General features: G+C 48.2%; 5 protein-coding genes across 5 annotated transcripts; 3 read left to right on the forward strand and 2 right to left on the reverse strand.

Annotated features, from left to right (window-relative positions):
• Positions 1-1,620: 1,620 nt before the first annotated feature.
• On the forward strand, positions 1,621-2,593 carry AO090023000238 (uncharacterized protein; the record flags this gene model as incomplete). The annotated part of the gene is made up of 2 exons (XM_001820760.3): positions 1,621-1,850; positions 1,918-2,593. 2 exons carry the CDS (start codon positions 1,621-1,623, stop codon positions 2,591-2,593), a joined length of 906 nt encoding a protein of 301 aa, XP_001820812.1.
• Positions 2,594-3,765: 1,172 nt separating this feature from the next.
• Positions 3,766-6,141, forward strand: AO090023000239 (chitin deacetylase CDA6; the record flags this gene model as incomplete). The annotated part of the gene is made up of 3 exons (XM_023235495.1): positions 3,766-3,979; positions 4,028-5,165; positions 5,856-6,141. The coding sequence occupies 3 exons, from the start codon at positions 3,766-3,768 to the stop codon at positions 6,139-6,141; spliced, it is 1,638 nt and encodes a 545-aa protein (XP_023090511.1).
• Positions 6,142-7,943: 1,802 nt separating this feature from the next.
• AO090023000240 (tethering complex subunit PEP5) lies at positions 7,944-11,244 on the reverse strand (the record flags this gene model as incomplete). Its single annotated transcript, XM_001820762.3, has 9 exons — positions 7,944-8,327; positions 8,380-8,778; positions 8,835-9,338; positions 9,387-9,722; positions 9,777-10,010; positions 10,057-10,689; positions 10,746-11,042; positions 11,105-11,173; positions 11,230-11,244. The coding sequence occupies 9 exons, from the start codon at positions 11,242-11,244 to the stop codon at positions 7,944-7,946; spliced, it is 2,871 nt and encodes a 956-aa protein (XP_001820814.1).
• A 723-nt stretch (positions 11,245-11,967) lies between these two features.
• On the forward strand, positions 11,968-12,733 carry AO090023000241 (uncharacterized protein; the record flags this gene model as incomplete). The annotated part of the gene is made up of 3 exons (XM_001820763.3): positions 11,968-12,110; positions 12,204-12,465; positions 12,554-12,733. The coding sequence occupies 3 exons, from the start codon at positions 11,968-11,970 to the stop codon at positions 12,731-12,733; spliced, it is 585 nt and encodes a 194-aa protein (XP_001820815.1).
• Positions 12,734-13,398: 665 nt separating this feature from the next.
• Positions 13,399-14,869, reverse strand: AO090023000242 (TLC domain-containing protein; the record flags this gene model as incomplete). The annotated part of the gene is made up of 3 exons (XM_001820764.1): positions 13,399-13,887; positions 13,938-14,657; positions 14,747-14,869. 3 exons carry the CDS (start codon positions 14,867-14,869, stop codon positions 13,399-13,401), a joined length of 1,332 nt encoding a protein of 443 aa, XP_001820816.1.
• Positions 14,870-15,990: the final 1,121 nt, after the last annotated feature.

Consider the following 15,990-nt stretch of genomic DNA (forward strand, 5'->3'; position numbering starts at 1 on the left):
AGTGCGTGTTGTATTGGTCAATTTGAAATGGCTCACGCAGGTACATATGCTATGGAACCGTCCAGAAGCCACTCTGCAATGAGACAGGGGAGCCAGCTCCTTCGCCATGCCCCGTGATCATACATATGTACTTATTGGTCGGTGTTTCCAAACACCACCCTCCCGCTACCATTTACCGTTTACCAGACTTAGTCACCTTGCATATCACGTATTCCAGAGAACTCCGCCCCATCCTCTTCCAGGCGCCGAAAAGACGGCTGAACGTCTAATGTTAGAACCCGAGAGTGTTTAAAACATAATCAATGGTAGCATATCATCTGCTCAAAGTTCTTTGTGTTTTGGAGTCTGCACCATGAGGCTAGCCCAGCCATGTTCCTAGGTAGACTCACTCTTGCTCGTATTCATGAGACATCGCCTTCCACGGTTCTACGTGGATGTCTCGCATAGCCATGAGCTGAGAACCAAAGTTTGTTATTTCCAGAACTCACAAGGAGGTTTGTTTTCGTTCTTGGAAGACACTAATCTCGGATACATGCATAGCTTATGTATCATCGCTACGTGATACTATACACTCCTTCCTAAATAGGCACATCCTGTTCAACTTCACCAGTTTGATGCCCAAGCTACCCAATTACAGACGACATACAGTTCCAGAGCCTCGTCAATTATGGCTGATGAGATATGTAGATTATCTCTTTACCTCAGTGAATCAAAAGCTAACAATTTGAACAAGTATCCCTGCTCCATGGCCCCTTCGGGTCCTTGGCCAGACTGTCATGACGATCAGTGGATATGGGATCGGTATCCACCACACACAGTAGCTATACAGAAACATCATATCCAGACATAATTTTTCAAAATCTTGCAATAAAATTAGCAACGCAGTCTAGCCACTCTCACCCCGAGATCAAATCCCGAGACCACCACAGTCAGATTACATTATGTGTCTTACGTTGCCACCAGTGTGCATGAACGCCCCTTTTGCCGACAAGGCATGGACATGAGAAGTAAAGTAAGTGCTATATAGCCCTGAATTTGTGAGTTCGGGAAATCATTCAGCGATTTGGGGGATCTCTCCTAACCTGAACAAAATGCCTAGGAAACGATATGACCTTGAACTGGCTATGGCAGACATCAGTCCCACGTTGTAGAACAAGATTGAAAGCAGCTAATCTTATAATAGAATACCTATTACTTAATTTAACAACCCCAGAACATTCATTTTGATATGTTGAAGTCCGAAGGAGTAAGTATGAATATACTGACCAATCAGATGTCGCACTTGCTCCATACTGTTAAAGAAGGCGGTCTATTGAGCATAGGTTCTGCCGGATGATATCTCCATTGCCTGAGGCTAAGCAGTGCGCCGGGAACACTTACGGTCTCCCGTAGGAGCTATACCCCACTCGACAGTTCCATGGGCTAGACTGATTGATACAATCGATAAGTCATTCAGAGGTACCTCCAACTTCACTGGGTATCTTATTTATTGTCGCACCACCTTGACTCCCGTGTTGTGCTTCCACACCTTACTCACATTTTCTACATCTAAGAACTTGTCCTCCAGCTTACCTACCATCATCTTGTCCTGCTCAAATCTGTTGTGCGGGGTAAACAGCGATGGCGGACCGACAGGCAGTCCAACAAAACCTCAATGGACTGCTCTCGAAACTGGATGATCCAGATCCTGACATGAGGTACATGTCGCTGAACGATCTCCTGGGAATCCTCAACAGCCCGACCTCTGCATATCTGGCTCACGATCAGTTTTCCTCGTCACGGCTTGCCGACGGCTTGCTCAATGCCTTAGATGATCAACACGGCGATGTTCAAAATCAAGCACTGAAATGGTTAGTTTACGGTGCACTCCTTGCTCTTCGTACCTAGGCCGAATATCTGATTGACTCTAAACATCAGTCTCGGTCCACTTGTGAATCGACTGCCTTCTGAAAGCCTCACTACCATCCTCGAAAAGCTCTCGAACCTGACAGCATCCCAAACTATCGATACCTCAGTTCCTAATACCGCTCTACGCGTCATTGTCACGGCCCTTCCCCGTTCTCAAGCTGGGCAACCACCTACCCCAGATGTTTCCGTAGCTTACTCATCTGTCTCCAAAATTCTCATCCCTCGCTTGACCGGTCCCACACCATCTCAATCTGGCAGAAGAGGCTCCGTCATCAAGGGTATGCTGGAGAAAGATCCTTCTAAGGGATTTAGCAGCGATGCGATTGATGTTCTGATTCAAGTCGTCACCTGCTTCGGACCACTTCTCAAGGAGGCCGAGTTAACGGCTCTCCAAAAGTCAGTGATGTCTATTATTGACAACGACACAGCTGGTACTGTAGTCACGAAAAGAGCGCTGGCCGCTATCTCCGCCTTGGTACCTCATTTCTCAGAAGCTCAATTCGCCTCGTTCGTCGACGAACTCGTTAAGAAGTTCAATAATCCACGGATTAGCGTCGTGCACCGAAGGCACCTTATTGCCACAGTCGGTAGTGTCGCAAGGAGCAGCCCAACCAAGTTCGGCCCTCATCTTCCCACACTCGCTCCGTTTGTTTTTGCTACCCTTGGTGAAGTTATCGCGACTTAGAATACTAGAAACAAAAAGATTAATGAAACTAGCTGAATGATTTCTTCGGATATCCTCCGTCGCACCTCCATCTAATATACCCAGTATCTTATACCCACAGTTTAGCAATGCCTAGCATCTCCGACGGAAACAGCGCATTCCGGATAAGACTCAGATCACGGTATATGAACAGGTAAAATCAATAACAACTTTCTACTATCATGAGCTAGCCGTACCAATACAAGAGACATTAGGGCAATCAAACCGTGAAGCTTTGAATATTTCCTAGATATATATAGGCAATTGAGCTATGATATATGAGACTAAGGGTAATCGATTCCTGCTATGAGCTAAAAAGTACGAACCATTGCATAATATTAGAATGTGTTGTTCAAGTTTGGTAGTTGGATTCTCATTTATATATATCGGGGTTGACTTTGTGCTGGACCTATATCCAACGTTACGCAAGAAAAAGGATGGAGCGTTCTGGCTATAATCTATATCCTCGGAGAGCTGTATATTGGATAATAACCGATTTGGATCTGTAAGTCAATAATATCTTCAAACCTTTGGTACGGTATAGGTACTAACTCGGGAAAGTAATCTAGTGACTTATGATAGCATTCATACGACATACATAACAAGAACCTGTAGCGTGCTAATGAAATACTGCAGATATACCACAGGTTCCGGCAAGGGAAAAAGATGTACTAGTTTTAGATATTACTAACCCGAAAATGAGGCATGATCGAGTATTCTTGCCTTATCCAAGGACAGTATTACTCCAGATCAAATTCTACGTGGACTTCTTTCGTTGTCTCGTTGTACGCAGGGAGCGTGGGTCTTAGCAAAGGCTGGTAAGTTTCATAGGTATCAATGGAATACCTCTAAAATTGCACCTTCTACTCGAAGATCTGGAGAGACTGAGAGGAGCTTCCTAGTCTTCCGAATAGTATCCAACCCGGCGGCTCTTCGCTCCTGCCATTATACCAGGATCATAGTGCGCCTTCCTTGGGGAGTAATGCTCGCAATGGCTGAGCACCTATAGAACTGTCTTCCATGATGATTTCCTTTCTCCAACTTCTCACTACACTCTCTTATCCCAAGCATTACACCATATACAGACCCATCTCGTCTTATCGTCTATATTATCAGATACATCTCACTTATTCTCACCTGGTACCACCTCAAAGATGCACTTCAGTCCATTGACGATCATCGTCAGCGCCATAGCATGCTCAGCTACGTATGTTACCCTTCAGCCAAGCAGTAAGCTCGAGGGAAATGATTTGATCCCTGGACTTGACCGGAATCATGCTTCCCCTGCTTTGGTGGAACGCAACTTTCTGGCCCGATGCGGCCAAGGCTTCGGCAAATGCTCTGATGATGCTTGCTGTTCGACTGCAGGTTGGTCTTTCGCTTTCGCACACAGAAGGCCAGGCTAACAAGACCTAGGCTACTGCGGGAAAACAAAAGCCCATTGCCGCTCTCCTGACTGCCAGATCGATTACGGCCACTGCGATGCTCATATGACACCTGACGGACCTCCAACGTCCGGTATCCCTCGCCCCAAGATTGGCAAGGTTCAATACGGTCCCAAGGCTGTCCGGTCATGCGTTGGGGCAGGGAATATTGCCTTGACTTTCGACGATGGCCCGAACAAGTACACAGAGGATCTCCTTGATTTGCTGGACAAATATGATGCAAAGGTGACTTTCTTCATCACAGGCAACAATAATGCCAAAGGACCCATAGATACACCAGGCATGCCCTGGGCCTCGATGATCGAACGCATGTATCAAAGTGGACACCAGATCGCCAGTCATACCTGGTCACATCAGGATCTTAGCAAAATCACACCAGAACAACGTCGGATCCAGATTCTGTGGAATGAGGTCGCGCTCCGAAACATTTTGGGCGGCTTTCCAACGTACATGCGTCCTCCATATTCCAGCTGTACGGAGGAATCCGGCTGTCTGAAGGACATAGGTAATCTAGGCTACCATGTCATCCTGTATGACATTGATACCGAAGATTATCGCCATGACAGCCCCAATGCCATCCAGGGTTCCAAGGACATTTTCGACAAGAATCTGGCCCGGGGAAAGGCATCCGATAAGTCTTGGCTGGTTATCGCTCACGATGTGCACGAACAGACTGTTTACAATCTTACGGAGCACATGCTCAAGAAAGCCTCTAAAGATGGCTATAATGTGGTGACTGTCGGCGAGTGCCTGGGTGACCCCGAAGAGAACTGGTATCGTATGGATGAGAGTTCTGAGCTTACTATCCTTCGGAAGACCAAGCCCCTCGCTACTGCCAAACAGGCCATTTCGCGCGATGGTCGCTGCGGTGGGAATGTTACCTGTCTGGGGTCGAAGTTCGGAACGTGCTGTGGCAAGAATGGCTATTGTGGGACTAGTCCCAAGCATTGTGGGTTTGGCTGCCAGCCTAATGCTGGTCATTGTCAGAAAGCTAGACATACATCCACTGTTCACAGACATGAAAAGCGTCCCGCAACATCAGATGCGAGCTCTTTGTTGCAACCTGGATTGAACGTTGCGGACTTGCTTTTGATTGCAGCAATAGCAGGGTTGGTTGGAGTACCTTGGCCACTTGTTTTGGTCCTGCTTTCAAGATGGTGAGCGCTTGGGATAATGGTTATAAAGTGATTAATCTGTATACTGGCTTGTCGTCGTTTTTCTTTGTAGGTAGTTGGCTTATTCTTCCACTAATACTCCTGTTGTCCGGAGACTGGTTAGGATTGACATGATACACTCGTTTTATGGAGAATGCAAGTCGTAACTCATTTCATTTGACATTACCACATCCCATACCATCGCGGTGGTTGTATCATATACAGGTTAGAAAAACACAGATATTAATAAGACAGTATAAGCAAGCCGGTTGAAGGACTCAACCATATGATTCGAATATAGTAGACAAGCGAAAGCTCTTCAAGAAGTTGGCTAAACACGCGCGTTTTGGTAGGGATAATTTACCGCCGAACAATCTTCAATAACGGAGCAATCCTGGCCTTACGACTCAATCCAACGCGGTAGGGCACCTTCCCTGTGGAAATTGGACTGTGTTTGCCGGGTCCTTTGTTCGCACCCTTCCCTGAAGCATCTGCATCCGCGGCCCCGGGAGCCGTAGATGGTGTTTTCGGCTCTGAACCAGACTTCTTGGGCGTTTCGGGCGGGTTCTCATTGGTAGTTAACACGGGTGTTGTTCCAACATGAGTATCCTCTGAACCAGCCGGCAGATCGCGAGATGTATCAAGGGTATCTTGGTTATCAACGGTATTTTTATCGACTGTAGTATTCGCAGTATTGTCGACCGCGACTGTCACAGCCTGTTTCTCTTGTTCGACATGTATATCCGACGGCTTCCCTATATTATCTCGTGGTTCTTCCTCGATCACCGGATCGGAGGTTTTCTTCCGCTTGCGTCCACGTTTCTTGGGTTGCGGGGCTGGCTCGGTTTGTACTGTTGTATTGTCTGATGGTGTTTGGTCGTTATTTGTAGGGACTGCAGGGTGTGCTGTTTCGCTGTTGGGGGTCCGTTGATCCTGCTGGGGGATGATGGGGTTTGGTGGTGCATCGTCGATCCATATGACGTCGTCTTCGATGTCTGGGTCGTAGGTTTTTTGGAGTGTTACGGATGTGGTTTTGCCGCGTTTTAGTTTCTTCTTTTTGGGTTCTTTCGGTGCTGGTCCTGGTGCTTGTAAGGTTTCTGGTGGTGCTTGCTGTGGTAGGGATTGTTGGTTGGGTATCTCAATGTGGAAGTTGGTGGTTTCTGTGGTGTTGTGTTGGGGTATGTCGACTGGAAGGTTTGTTTCACTCAGAGGAATTTGTGGTTCCGATACTATGGATGTAGGGTCGGGGTGAGTGGATTGATCATCGATGTTTGAAACGTCATTGCGCTCTGCGTCAGGCTTTGGATTCTTTGGTGGCCGGCCTGGTTTGCGTTTCTCGGGTTTAGTATTATTTGCTTCGTTAGTGTCCTGGTTAGCTGGACGTGGAAGGTCGGATGTTTCGATAGGTTCCCCTGGATTTTGCTTCTTTGGACGACCTCGCTTCTTTGGCTCTGCGGGTATTTCAATAGTCGCAGTATGAGGTAGCTGGTTGGGGGACTCTGTAGGTTGTTGTACTTCGGGGTGTGAAGCTATAATCCCGTTTGAACTTGCATTATCACTTCGCGAGCGACTGACTTTGGGAGACAATAATGAAGAGTTCGGTTCGGTGTCGTGCGGCGAAGAGGGCATTCCTTGCATGGAGTTCCACCTCCGAGCACCGTTTTGCAGGTCGATCTGCAAGGCGTCGTCCGGTCTCAGGAAGGACATTGGATCGGGATTGGAGCTTCTGGAGGGTTGTAATGATGATTCGAAGATATTGTATGATGCAGCGGATTGGGAGAAGTCATTGCTCAAGAGACTGTGGGGAGGATGTTGTTCCGTATGTGTGACAGGTTCGTATTGGTCAGAGGCTGTGTCATTCGTTTGGTACATATATTCTGGACCATTCCCGGTATTATTGTAATCTATATGCTGTGCACCATTGATATCGACAGTTGGAACGAGATGTATATCATCCATATTTGGTAAAGTAGGCTGGATGGGTTCCGATTCAAGGGTAGTGGGTGGGAAAAGATGTCGATTGGAGTATTGAGCATCGTCATCATCGAAGAGCCGTTGCTGCGCGAGACCAATCTCTGTCATCATTGTCCCTATCGCGATGTATATTGTAAGTATATGGTGGATAACTCAGTTTATGCTGCCGATGTAGAGTACTGATAGCGCAATGCTCACCTATTGACCCGCCGCCCCCCGCTTCATTCGGGATCCATCTTTCTTCTCTCCGCTGCTGAGAGGACGATAGCCCCCTTGGTGCTGATTCCTGGGATTGAAGAAACACATCGAAATTGATAGCGATTGGGTGGTTGGGCTCCTGTACTTGGGCTGTTATGGGAACATCTTGTGCGACTGAGTCGAGGGCGTAATCGTTGTTGGCTTGATGCGTCGGGTTGGCGGGAGGTGGGAAGTCCGCTGCCAACGGATCGTCCTCGTCATCGGAGTCTTGAATCACCCGGGCGTGGGACATTGATCTAGCTTATATGCAATATCGTGGAGAAAAGACAGAAGATCGTATAGATATTGGCTGCGCATTGACATGGGGAATTGAGTGCCTTATCACGCGTCGTAGCCGATTCGGTGCGGAAATGACGCGCGATCATGTGATGATAAGACTATGCGCATTTATTGCTTATCAGTTGCTATCAAGACAAGACTGTAAACTGGAATTGGATATGTCTGTAAACATAAAATTCTAAATACAAAAGGTATCATGATGCAAGCATTGTAGACATATCTTCATTCCATAGTGCTTTGAGGTCGCATCACTCCCCTTCCGAAGAACTCACTGATGACGCTGAAGCCATCCTTCGACCGTTGGAGCTCCCCTTTGAAAAGCTCATGCTGATCCGCCGACTCCACCTGTCTCTTGCGTATGGCTCTGATAGTGGAATTCTGAGGAGCACAGACCGGGCATTCGGCTTCTTCGTCGACCTTGTTCAGACACCGTTGGTGGAAAGAATGTTTGCAGAGGAAGTGAACCGTAGGAAGGTCCAGCACTCCACCGCAAGACTTAAGTGCACACCGGCGAGCTTGGAAAACAACTGGTTTGCTACCTAATTGTTCAAGCTCCTTCCGTTTGTTTTCCGTTTCTGTGCTATAGCTGGAAATCAAACGACGATTCTGCAAAATTCATTAGTTCACGGCACGGTTATCCTTAGGGTGGGGCACCAACAGTCGATATCTCTTTCCGTTCTCGCTCGATGTTATCACTCAGATACTTCTTCACCCGGCCCATAGTGACCACCGCGTTGTTGCTGAGCGCCTGAATGACTTGGAGCGGCGACATGAGCCCCTCATCGTTGATGCGTTTGAGAACAACATCTAGCTCCTCGCCAGCCTCTTCGAGAATCTTGGGGCTTGAAGCAAAATAAGTCAAAGCATCTACGTATAGTTGGGGTTCTTCTGGACCATATTTCTTCAAAGCTTGGATGGCCCCTCGTGTATCCTTTGCAGACGTGAATGAGCGGAAAATGTCAGAACGAAGACCTTCCTGCTCCCGCACCAGGGTCGATCCTTCCCGAAAGCCCGATAGGTCTGAGAGCAACAAGACACTGGATGTGGAGATCGGGATCTAGAGAAACATCAGTCATGCTACAAATGAGAAATTGTTGCATATCAGGTTCATACGTCTTTGCCTTCGATGAGTCTCTTGGCTTTAGTCTCCCATTCTTCCTTCTCGGTCGTGGCTTTCTTGCGAGATGCCGTATCTAGGTACATCTCGAATAGGGTCGTATAAAGGTCCACTTTGTCTTCTTCTTTCACACTTTCTTGACTGATAAGGGCCTCTAAGAATGTAATAAACTCTTGAGGATGGCCCACAAAAGCAGAGAATGCAGTTCGGGGCTTGGGAATTTGGTAGACTGTGGTATCTTCTGCCGCCTCGGCCTCTACTTCAGGTGAAGGTTCAACGGCTGCCGTCTTTGTGCCTGCGCTAGAATTTATCAAAGGGAGAGGAAGGAAAGCTGCCAGACTTTGTAATGTGCTAGTCGACTGCGCCTGTGGCTCGGGTGGATTCTGAACTTCCGTGATGGGCTTGTACTTTCCCTTGTAGTAATCGATAAAAAGTTCGGTTGTTCTCTGTGGGCAATTAGAGAGGAGAACACGAGCATACTTCATAAGGTTATAGTAGGCCTTGAAATAGTTAGTATCATGCTATGGAGGCTCATGGTTAGTACGAACCAGTTCAGGGTCAAGCCTCCAGATGTATTCCACAGCCTCTGCGTACTTCTTCGAGTCCTCAATCAATATGTCAACAACCATGTCGTTTTCGCCGTACTTTGTAGCCAAATATGCGGCTTGCTCATAGTAGCCGCCCTGACGGCACATGGCAATAGCTGTTTCCAAGTCGAACTTCAATTCACCGGGAGCTTTGATAAACTCATCTAGTTTGCCCGTGTCTTTGAGCTTAGCGTAGCAGTTCAATAACAACGTCGTGTGGTCAACTGTGGCACTATCATGGTCGTGCAACTCTTCGAGGTACTCGATCAGATTGTGGATACGCTGCGTATCTAGATACTATTTTCGTACACGGTTAGTTACGAGTATGTAGTGTGTGTATGGTGCTCCAACCTTCCGAATGACTTGTGATGGCTCTGTATTGTCAATGGCCCGGAGGTATTGCTGCATGGCTGTGTCATAATCGCCCCTCTGGTACAAAAAGTCGCCGTATTTACGATAGATAGCATTCTGCTGGAAGGTGTCGACACCCTTCTTCTGTGCCAGATTAATCGCTAGTATATAGAGACTGCGCTGGTAGAGAATTTCAAGTTTTTGTTGCAGACTCTTCTCACGATAGCGGTAGATCTTTCTCAGGTTAGCATAGTCAATATGTACGAAGCGGCCCGCGTACCTTTCCGTCGGTGGTGAGAATGAACAGGTCGCCCCACTCAATGAAAACTTGTTTCACAGGAGACACTAGGGCTTCCGAGTGTGCAATGAACTTCAGATCCGTATCCAACAATGTAAAGGTGGTTGTGCTAAAAAGATCATTAGGCTGGCTGACATCGAAGTTCCGCAAAGTACTCGAATTCGAAGTTGCGACCTTCGGAGGGCAGACTAGTGCGACATAATCCTTAAAAATGTTGATTGAATTCTTCGGACTGTCGAAAGCGTAGCTGGGCCCGCGCCCATGCGGCCCATAGGTGTATATCGCATCCTCTCTGGCCACGAGAACGTCACCGTTGTCTTTGTCGAGAGCCATACAGCCGAGAGCGCAGCCCGTGTCTTCGAGAACTCGTGCCGGTTGGCCCTGCCCTCTACCAGCGATGACCAATGCTAATATCCGGTTCGTTGTGGAGATGTATAGGATAGTGGTCGGGCCACTGTGTATTTCAAGTCCAGTTATCGGTTCTTCTGATTCGAAGACAATACGTTGCCGCGCCCCGCGGTCATGAATTAAATCGCCACGAATGATTGCTACGGAACCATTGGCGAAACCCACGGCGACCTGCGACAGGTCGGGAACGGCCGTAAACGCAGATATCTGCCCATTCAGTACTTAGCAAGAGTTCGAGCACCACCGAGAGCGAACTAACGTACGGGGAACGGTCTTCTAGCATTCTGCACCGGGGTCGTTGATAAGCACTTAGGGGCTCCCGTTTTCTTCTCCGTCTTATCCAGAGCCCAAACTTTCAACGCTGGTTCACTCGAGGCATCATCTGCGATCGTAACAAGGAGCGATGTTCCTTCTATCTGTTTGATATGCGTTATAGGGCCGCCTTCGGATGCCTTGAACGATCGTAGGAGCTTGAACGAGGGCGAGATGAGGTGGACGAAGCCATCGGTGGATCCAAGGAAGAGATTCGATGAGCCGGTACAAAGGGAGGAGATATCGGACTAATTCCGAGGATATCATATTAGTATGTCGATATATTGGTAAGTTGGTAGTAAGGACGTACACTGAATATCGATGAGCTCTCTTCAGGTAGCTTGACGGAAGAGACGTCGAAGAAGTTGAAGGCTTTCCACTGTGACACGACGTATTAGCAAGTACGCTTGCGACAGATAGTGATTGAAGCCTTACTGATGTTAGAGCCATTTGTATGAGGCCCACACCATGGACCGATAACAATAAGTTGGAGAAGGTTAGATTGACGGAATACGTTGTTCAGGTCCGGAGGTGTATCATTGCCTAGGCCGAAATGGGACAGCTCCGCCCGCACTAGTTTTATCAGATTCAGATCAGGAGACATCAACAGAGACAGATCTATAGATCCATTGGACTTCTCTAATCGACCTTACATATCAAATGAAAATGCCGAGGACTTAGAATGACTTAGGCTTGATAATTTATAACGAATAATTTTATTACTTCTACAGACCAATTGGATGAAGTAGTGATCATGGTATGGCTAAGGAGGGCCCTTGCTGTACCAGGGAAACTGCGGCTCATCGAGACCTCGGATAGTAATAGAGATACTAAAATTGGTTAAATTTGGGACATTAATCAGGGAACCTGGAAACATATTAAGAAGAACCAAACAGTATTCAAGATTGCAGTTTCCTGTATTGTGAGTAGATGTCAAGCGTCTCTCCCCACACTAGGGCAATTACATCACTTGAGCCCACGCCGGCTGGAGCCGCTCCGAAGCTGGCTGTTTAGTAGGTAGTGACAAGGGCATGTCATCATCCGATCACCCTCCAGCCTCCTCTTTCCCCTTCCTGCATTCTTTCTCTTCCTTCCATTCATCTCGCCTCAATTGCTTCATTTCTGCATTAGAAACCATCTATCACCGATCCTCATCGTCCTAAACGATCAAAAATGGTTTTCGCTCGTGCTAATCTCCTTCGCGCATCTGCTCGCGCTGTCGGAGCTGCATCTCGTAGACCTGCGCAGCAAGTCGCTCGCCGCACATACGCCTCCGAGTCATCACACAGTGTCCAGAAATCCAGTGACCTGCCATGGTAAGTCACGATAACAATCCTCTTTCCTCCTTGCAACACACGCGATGCATTGCATGAGGTTGTGATGCGAATGCTAACCCCAATTGACTACAGGTTACTAGGATCGGTCGGCCTAGGCGTACCGGCTGCCTATTACTTGCTCTCCTCCGGTCCTGAAAAGAAGCCCCACGGCGGCCACGGCGACCACCATGAGGCCGTGAAAGAAACAGAGAAGAAAGAGGAACAGGCCCCTGCGGGAGAATCCGAGCCCCAACCCGATCGGGACGCGGAGCAGAAGGTCGACACTGAGGCTTCTTCATCTTCATCTGGCGAGAAGGGTGGATCATTTGGGGAGCCGCCATCTAATGTTGATGAGGTAAGGTCTATCCCGTTTCCCGTGCACCTGATAAGTATCGGGTTCGCGATTATGTTTAATGTGGTTGGTCTGACTGTTTTGGTGATAGGCTACTGCCCGCGGCGGAACCGGAGGACCAGCTACTATCTCTGGCAAGCAGGAGGGCGTCTCCAATGCCGACACTTCCAACCCGTATGTGAATGAGCCGGGAAAGAGCCAGAAGGGCGAGGGAGAAACCGAGACGGCTAAGGTGAAGGGCACTGTGGATCCGGCACGCCCCCAGGCCTAGAAAACGGCATTCTTCTTCCTTGCGCATTTGTATGAGCGGTGCTCTGATAGTTGATTTGGCATCTTCGCAATGTAATACGACACTGATGCAACTCCATGTGAATATCCCGCTCCTGAAAAGATGGCTTGTATCTGTAACCACATGTGAGCTTGCTGGCCAATGTGGCCGAGATGCGAAGCATGCATCGTTCTCTTGAGCTTGTAACCAGCTACTGAAAGCGAAGTGGACCTGAACTTTGAATCTTGGCGCAGATAACCTATCAGCGCAGATCTATTATTATTATTATATGATAATTGCGCGTAGACCTCCCCAGGTTTATCTCCCTTCCAACAGACCGGTAAAGCGCACATCCATGGAATCGTCACTATATCCATTCAGCTGTGTCATGCACAACGCCAGACGACCAATATATGAGAGGAAAGCAAAAGAAAAAGTGTGCAACGAAGCGAATCTCGTAGACCATGAATACCGATGCGACAACCATGCAAAGTGCTTCATTTAGAAGAAGCAGACCAAAGTGAACCGCCAATGAAAATGGTGAAATATGAGTTTTTGACCCAAGTAGCTCAAGAGCTAATAAAGAGAGAAAGCAGTGCAAACTCCGCCAACACCGCATGAGAAAAGCCCTACCTTTTGGAGCGGTTGGAAGTGCTAGAGCGCAACTTCTACCGGCGGCTAGAGGACTTCTCGTTGAGGGGCTCCCCGTTCACTAGAACTTGGGGAGCCTGGTTCTCCTTACCGACATTACGGGCAGTAACGGTGGACACTTCAGCTCCAGTCGCTAGAGTAGCACGGCCGCTTTGCCCCTGTTCTACTTCTTCCTCTTCCTCCGTATCCTCGTCATCACTGCGCTCATCCTTCCTGATACTGTTGAAGAGGTAGTTCTTGAGGATGCGAAGGATCAAAAAGAGCCAGAAAAGGTTGACGGCCTGCAAGCTCGCCAGCAAGGCAAAGGTGATATATTGACTGATCCAACACTTGTATTGCTGGGTATCCCAGTTCAGCTCGAAAGGACCAACGGTTCGGAATTCGGTAAGAACCGCCCAGAGAATCTTCAGGTTCAGGTAGTGGCGGCAGTAGATCCAAATTCCAACAAACATACCGAAGTATGGCGCAGTAATGAATGAGTCCAGGTAGTTGAGTGTTTTCGAAGTCTATTGCTATTAGTACATATCACGGGGGTGAGTTCAAGATGCGTGCATACCGCAAGGAAGAAATCAGAAACATCGTGCGTGATGTAGACCGCAAGGCCCATGTAGGTGAAGTGGAATCGATAGCTCAGCGCGATGAGGGCCAAGGTGATGATGTGATGTCCGACAAGTTCTTTGAAGTCCTTTCGGGGCTTCTCCAGCTGGAGTAAGAGCACGATGGCTTGTTGAGCCCAGTAGCTCGCTTGCAACAGATAGTAGGCCTTGAATAGCGCTTCATGCTCCCGGTGCGGGAAACCCTCGTACATCGCCGTTGTGTTGAAATACCAGATATCAGACCGGTACATCACGTACAAGCCAAATGGACCGAAGATGCCGAAGTAGATCGCTGTGTACACCTGCTCCATGAAGCGAGCAGTCTTGCCTTTGCCGCGGATTCCGCAGTATATCGCCCACGGCCGGATGATGCGCTGCATGATGAATTCCCGAGTGAAGGATAAGACAATGGTGTAGAACGAGACAAAGGCAACGTCCTTGGGACCTTTTCCATACATAACCGGGCCACCAGGGGTTTTCGGTCCTTGAGGGTAGGACAGAAAGATTGCGCTATGCAGCGGATTGGACGGGTTGGGGTTGACTGCATACAGGGCGAGCAGAACTACCACCATGAGGAGAGGCAGGAGCCATGTATGTTTCAGGCATTTGTCTTTAAAGCGGCGAAGTAGGGATCGGCTCTTGCGACGCTTCGGTTGCGACTTCAGCGACTTCTCGGAAGACTGCGATAACATAGGCCGGAGTGAGCATAGGCACGGAGGAGCATTTGAGCGAGGGCGTTTGGGTGCTGCGCAATTGATCGAGACCATACCTTATTCCACTTTGGAGCCTCCGTTTCAATCGGACTGACCTCATTCATGGTCGACATCGCTGGTGCGCTGGTGTCACCCGGTATGTCCGCGCCCAAGTTACTCGAGCTCCGGCCGCGAGCCATGATCAGATGGAATAATACGTTGAGTGCCAATCTAGTTCTGAAGTCGTCCTATGAGTATCTTCCTTGACCCTCTCCCGGAGCGTATTTCGATCAGCCTCGGCTTTCGTAAAAGTGATCTTCTTAGATTACAACGCGGGATCCTCCGCCGTATCGGAGCGGAATCGAAGATAAGGGAAACAGAATAGGATTGAAGAAGAGGACAGGGTCAGAGAGAGACAACAAAAGAACACAAAAGAGATTTGCACCAGCGAAAGATGAAAAAGCCCTGACCCTAAGGGATTGGAGAACTGCTGGGGTACGAGTACGAGACACCTAATTCGTTTGAATTGTCAAGAGCGCAAATTAAACCCAAATCCAGGGGGACCTTTTTTTCTTTTTTTTTTTTTTTTTCTCCCTTAGAAATATTTTTCTCCGCCCCAAGCTCCACCGCCAAACACAGCCATTCAGCGATTGACGGAATCCCGCCCATACGATTATGTTGGATCGGATCTTGAAACTTATCGTCATCCTTTACTGCTTACTCGTGCTTATATATTATTTCGATACACAATCAGGGCTCCCGCTGCAAGGTCAGGCTGTGGTCGATGCAGCTGTTGCAGACTGCTATCATAATCCACCGTTGTTGTCTCGAATTGGAGTACTCTGACGCCAAGACTCCTGAAAGTCTACCAGTCCCACATGGGATCAGCGGTTTTTTTATTTGAGGTGAATTTGGACCGAGGATGAGGCGTTTACCGGACAGGGTGGAATCTCAACTACAGATTACCTTTGCTCAGTTGAACTTGACCATCTCGAATCAACGCATGTTTCTTCTACCTACGTACATACCATACCATCATATCCTTACATCTGTGGGCTGAGTACCGTTGGCTTTTCGGATAGTGACTAAAATGTTCTACACGCCTGATGATTGAACCAGAAAGATCGATAGCGTATACACATTCTACTGTGAATGATACTCGATATAGCGACAGCATTGCTAAAAAAAGTCCGAGCGCCCCTGTAGCCGGGCCAATATGTGTCAGACACGCCCTAAGGGGTCCGACAAACAAGAACACATGATCTGTTATAGACGCTGAACTAGGGCCTATTTTATCCACAAAACTCCCCTTCTAGGATTG

Source organism: Aspergillus oryzae, chromosome 3 (genome assembly GCF_000184455.2).
Source record: "Aspergillus oryzae RIB40 DNA, chromosome 3".
NCBI lineage: Eukaryota > Fungi > Ascomycota > Eurotiomycetes > Eurotiales > Aspergillaceae > Aspergillus > Aspergillus oryzae.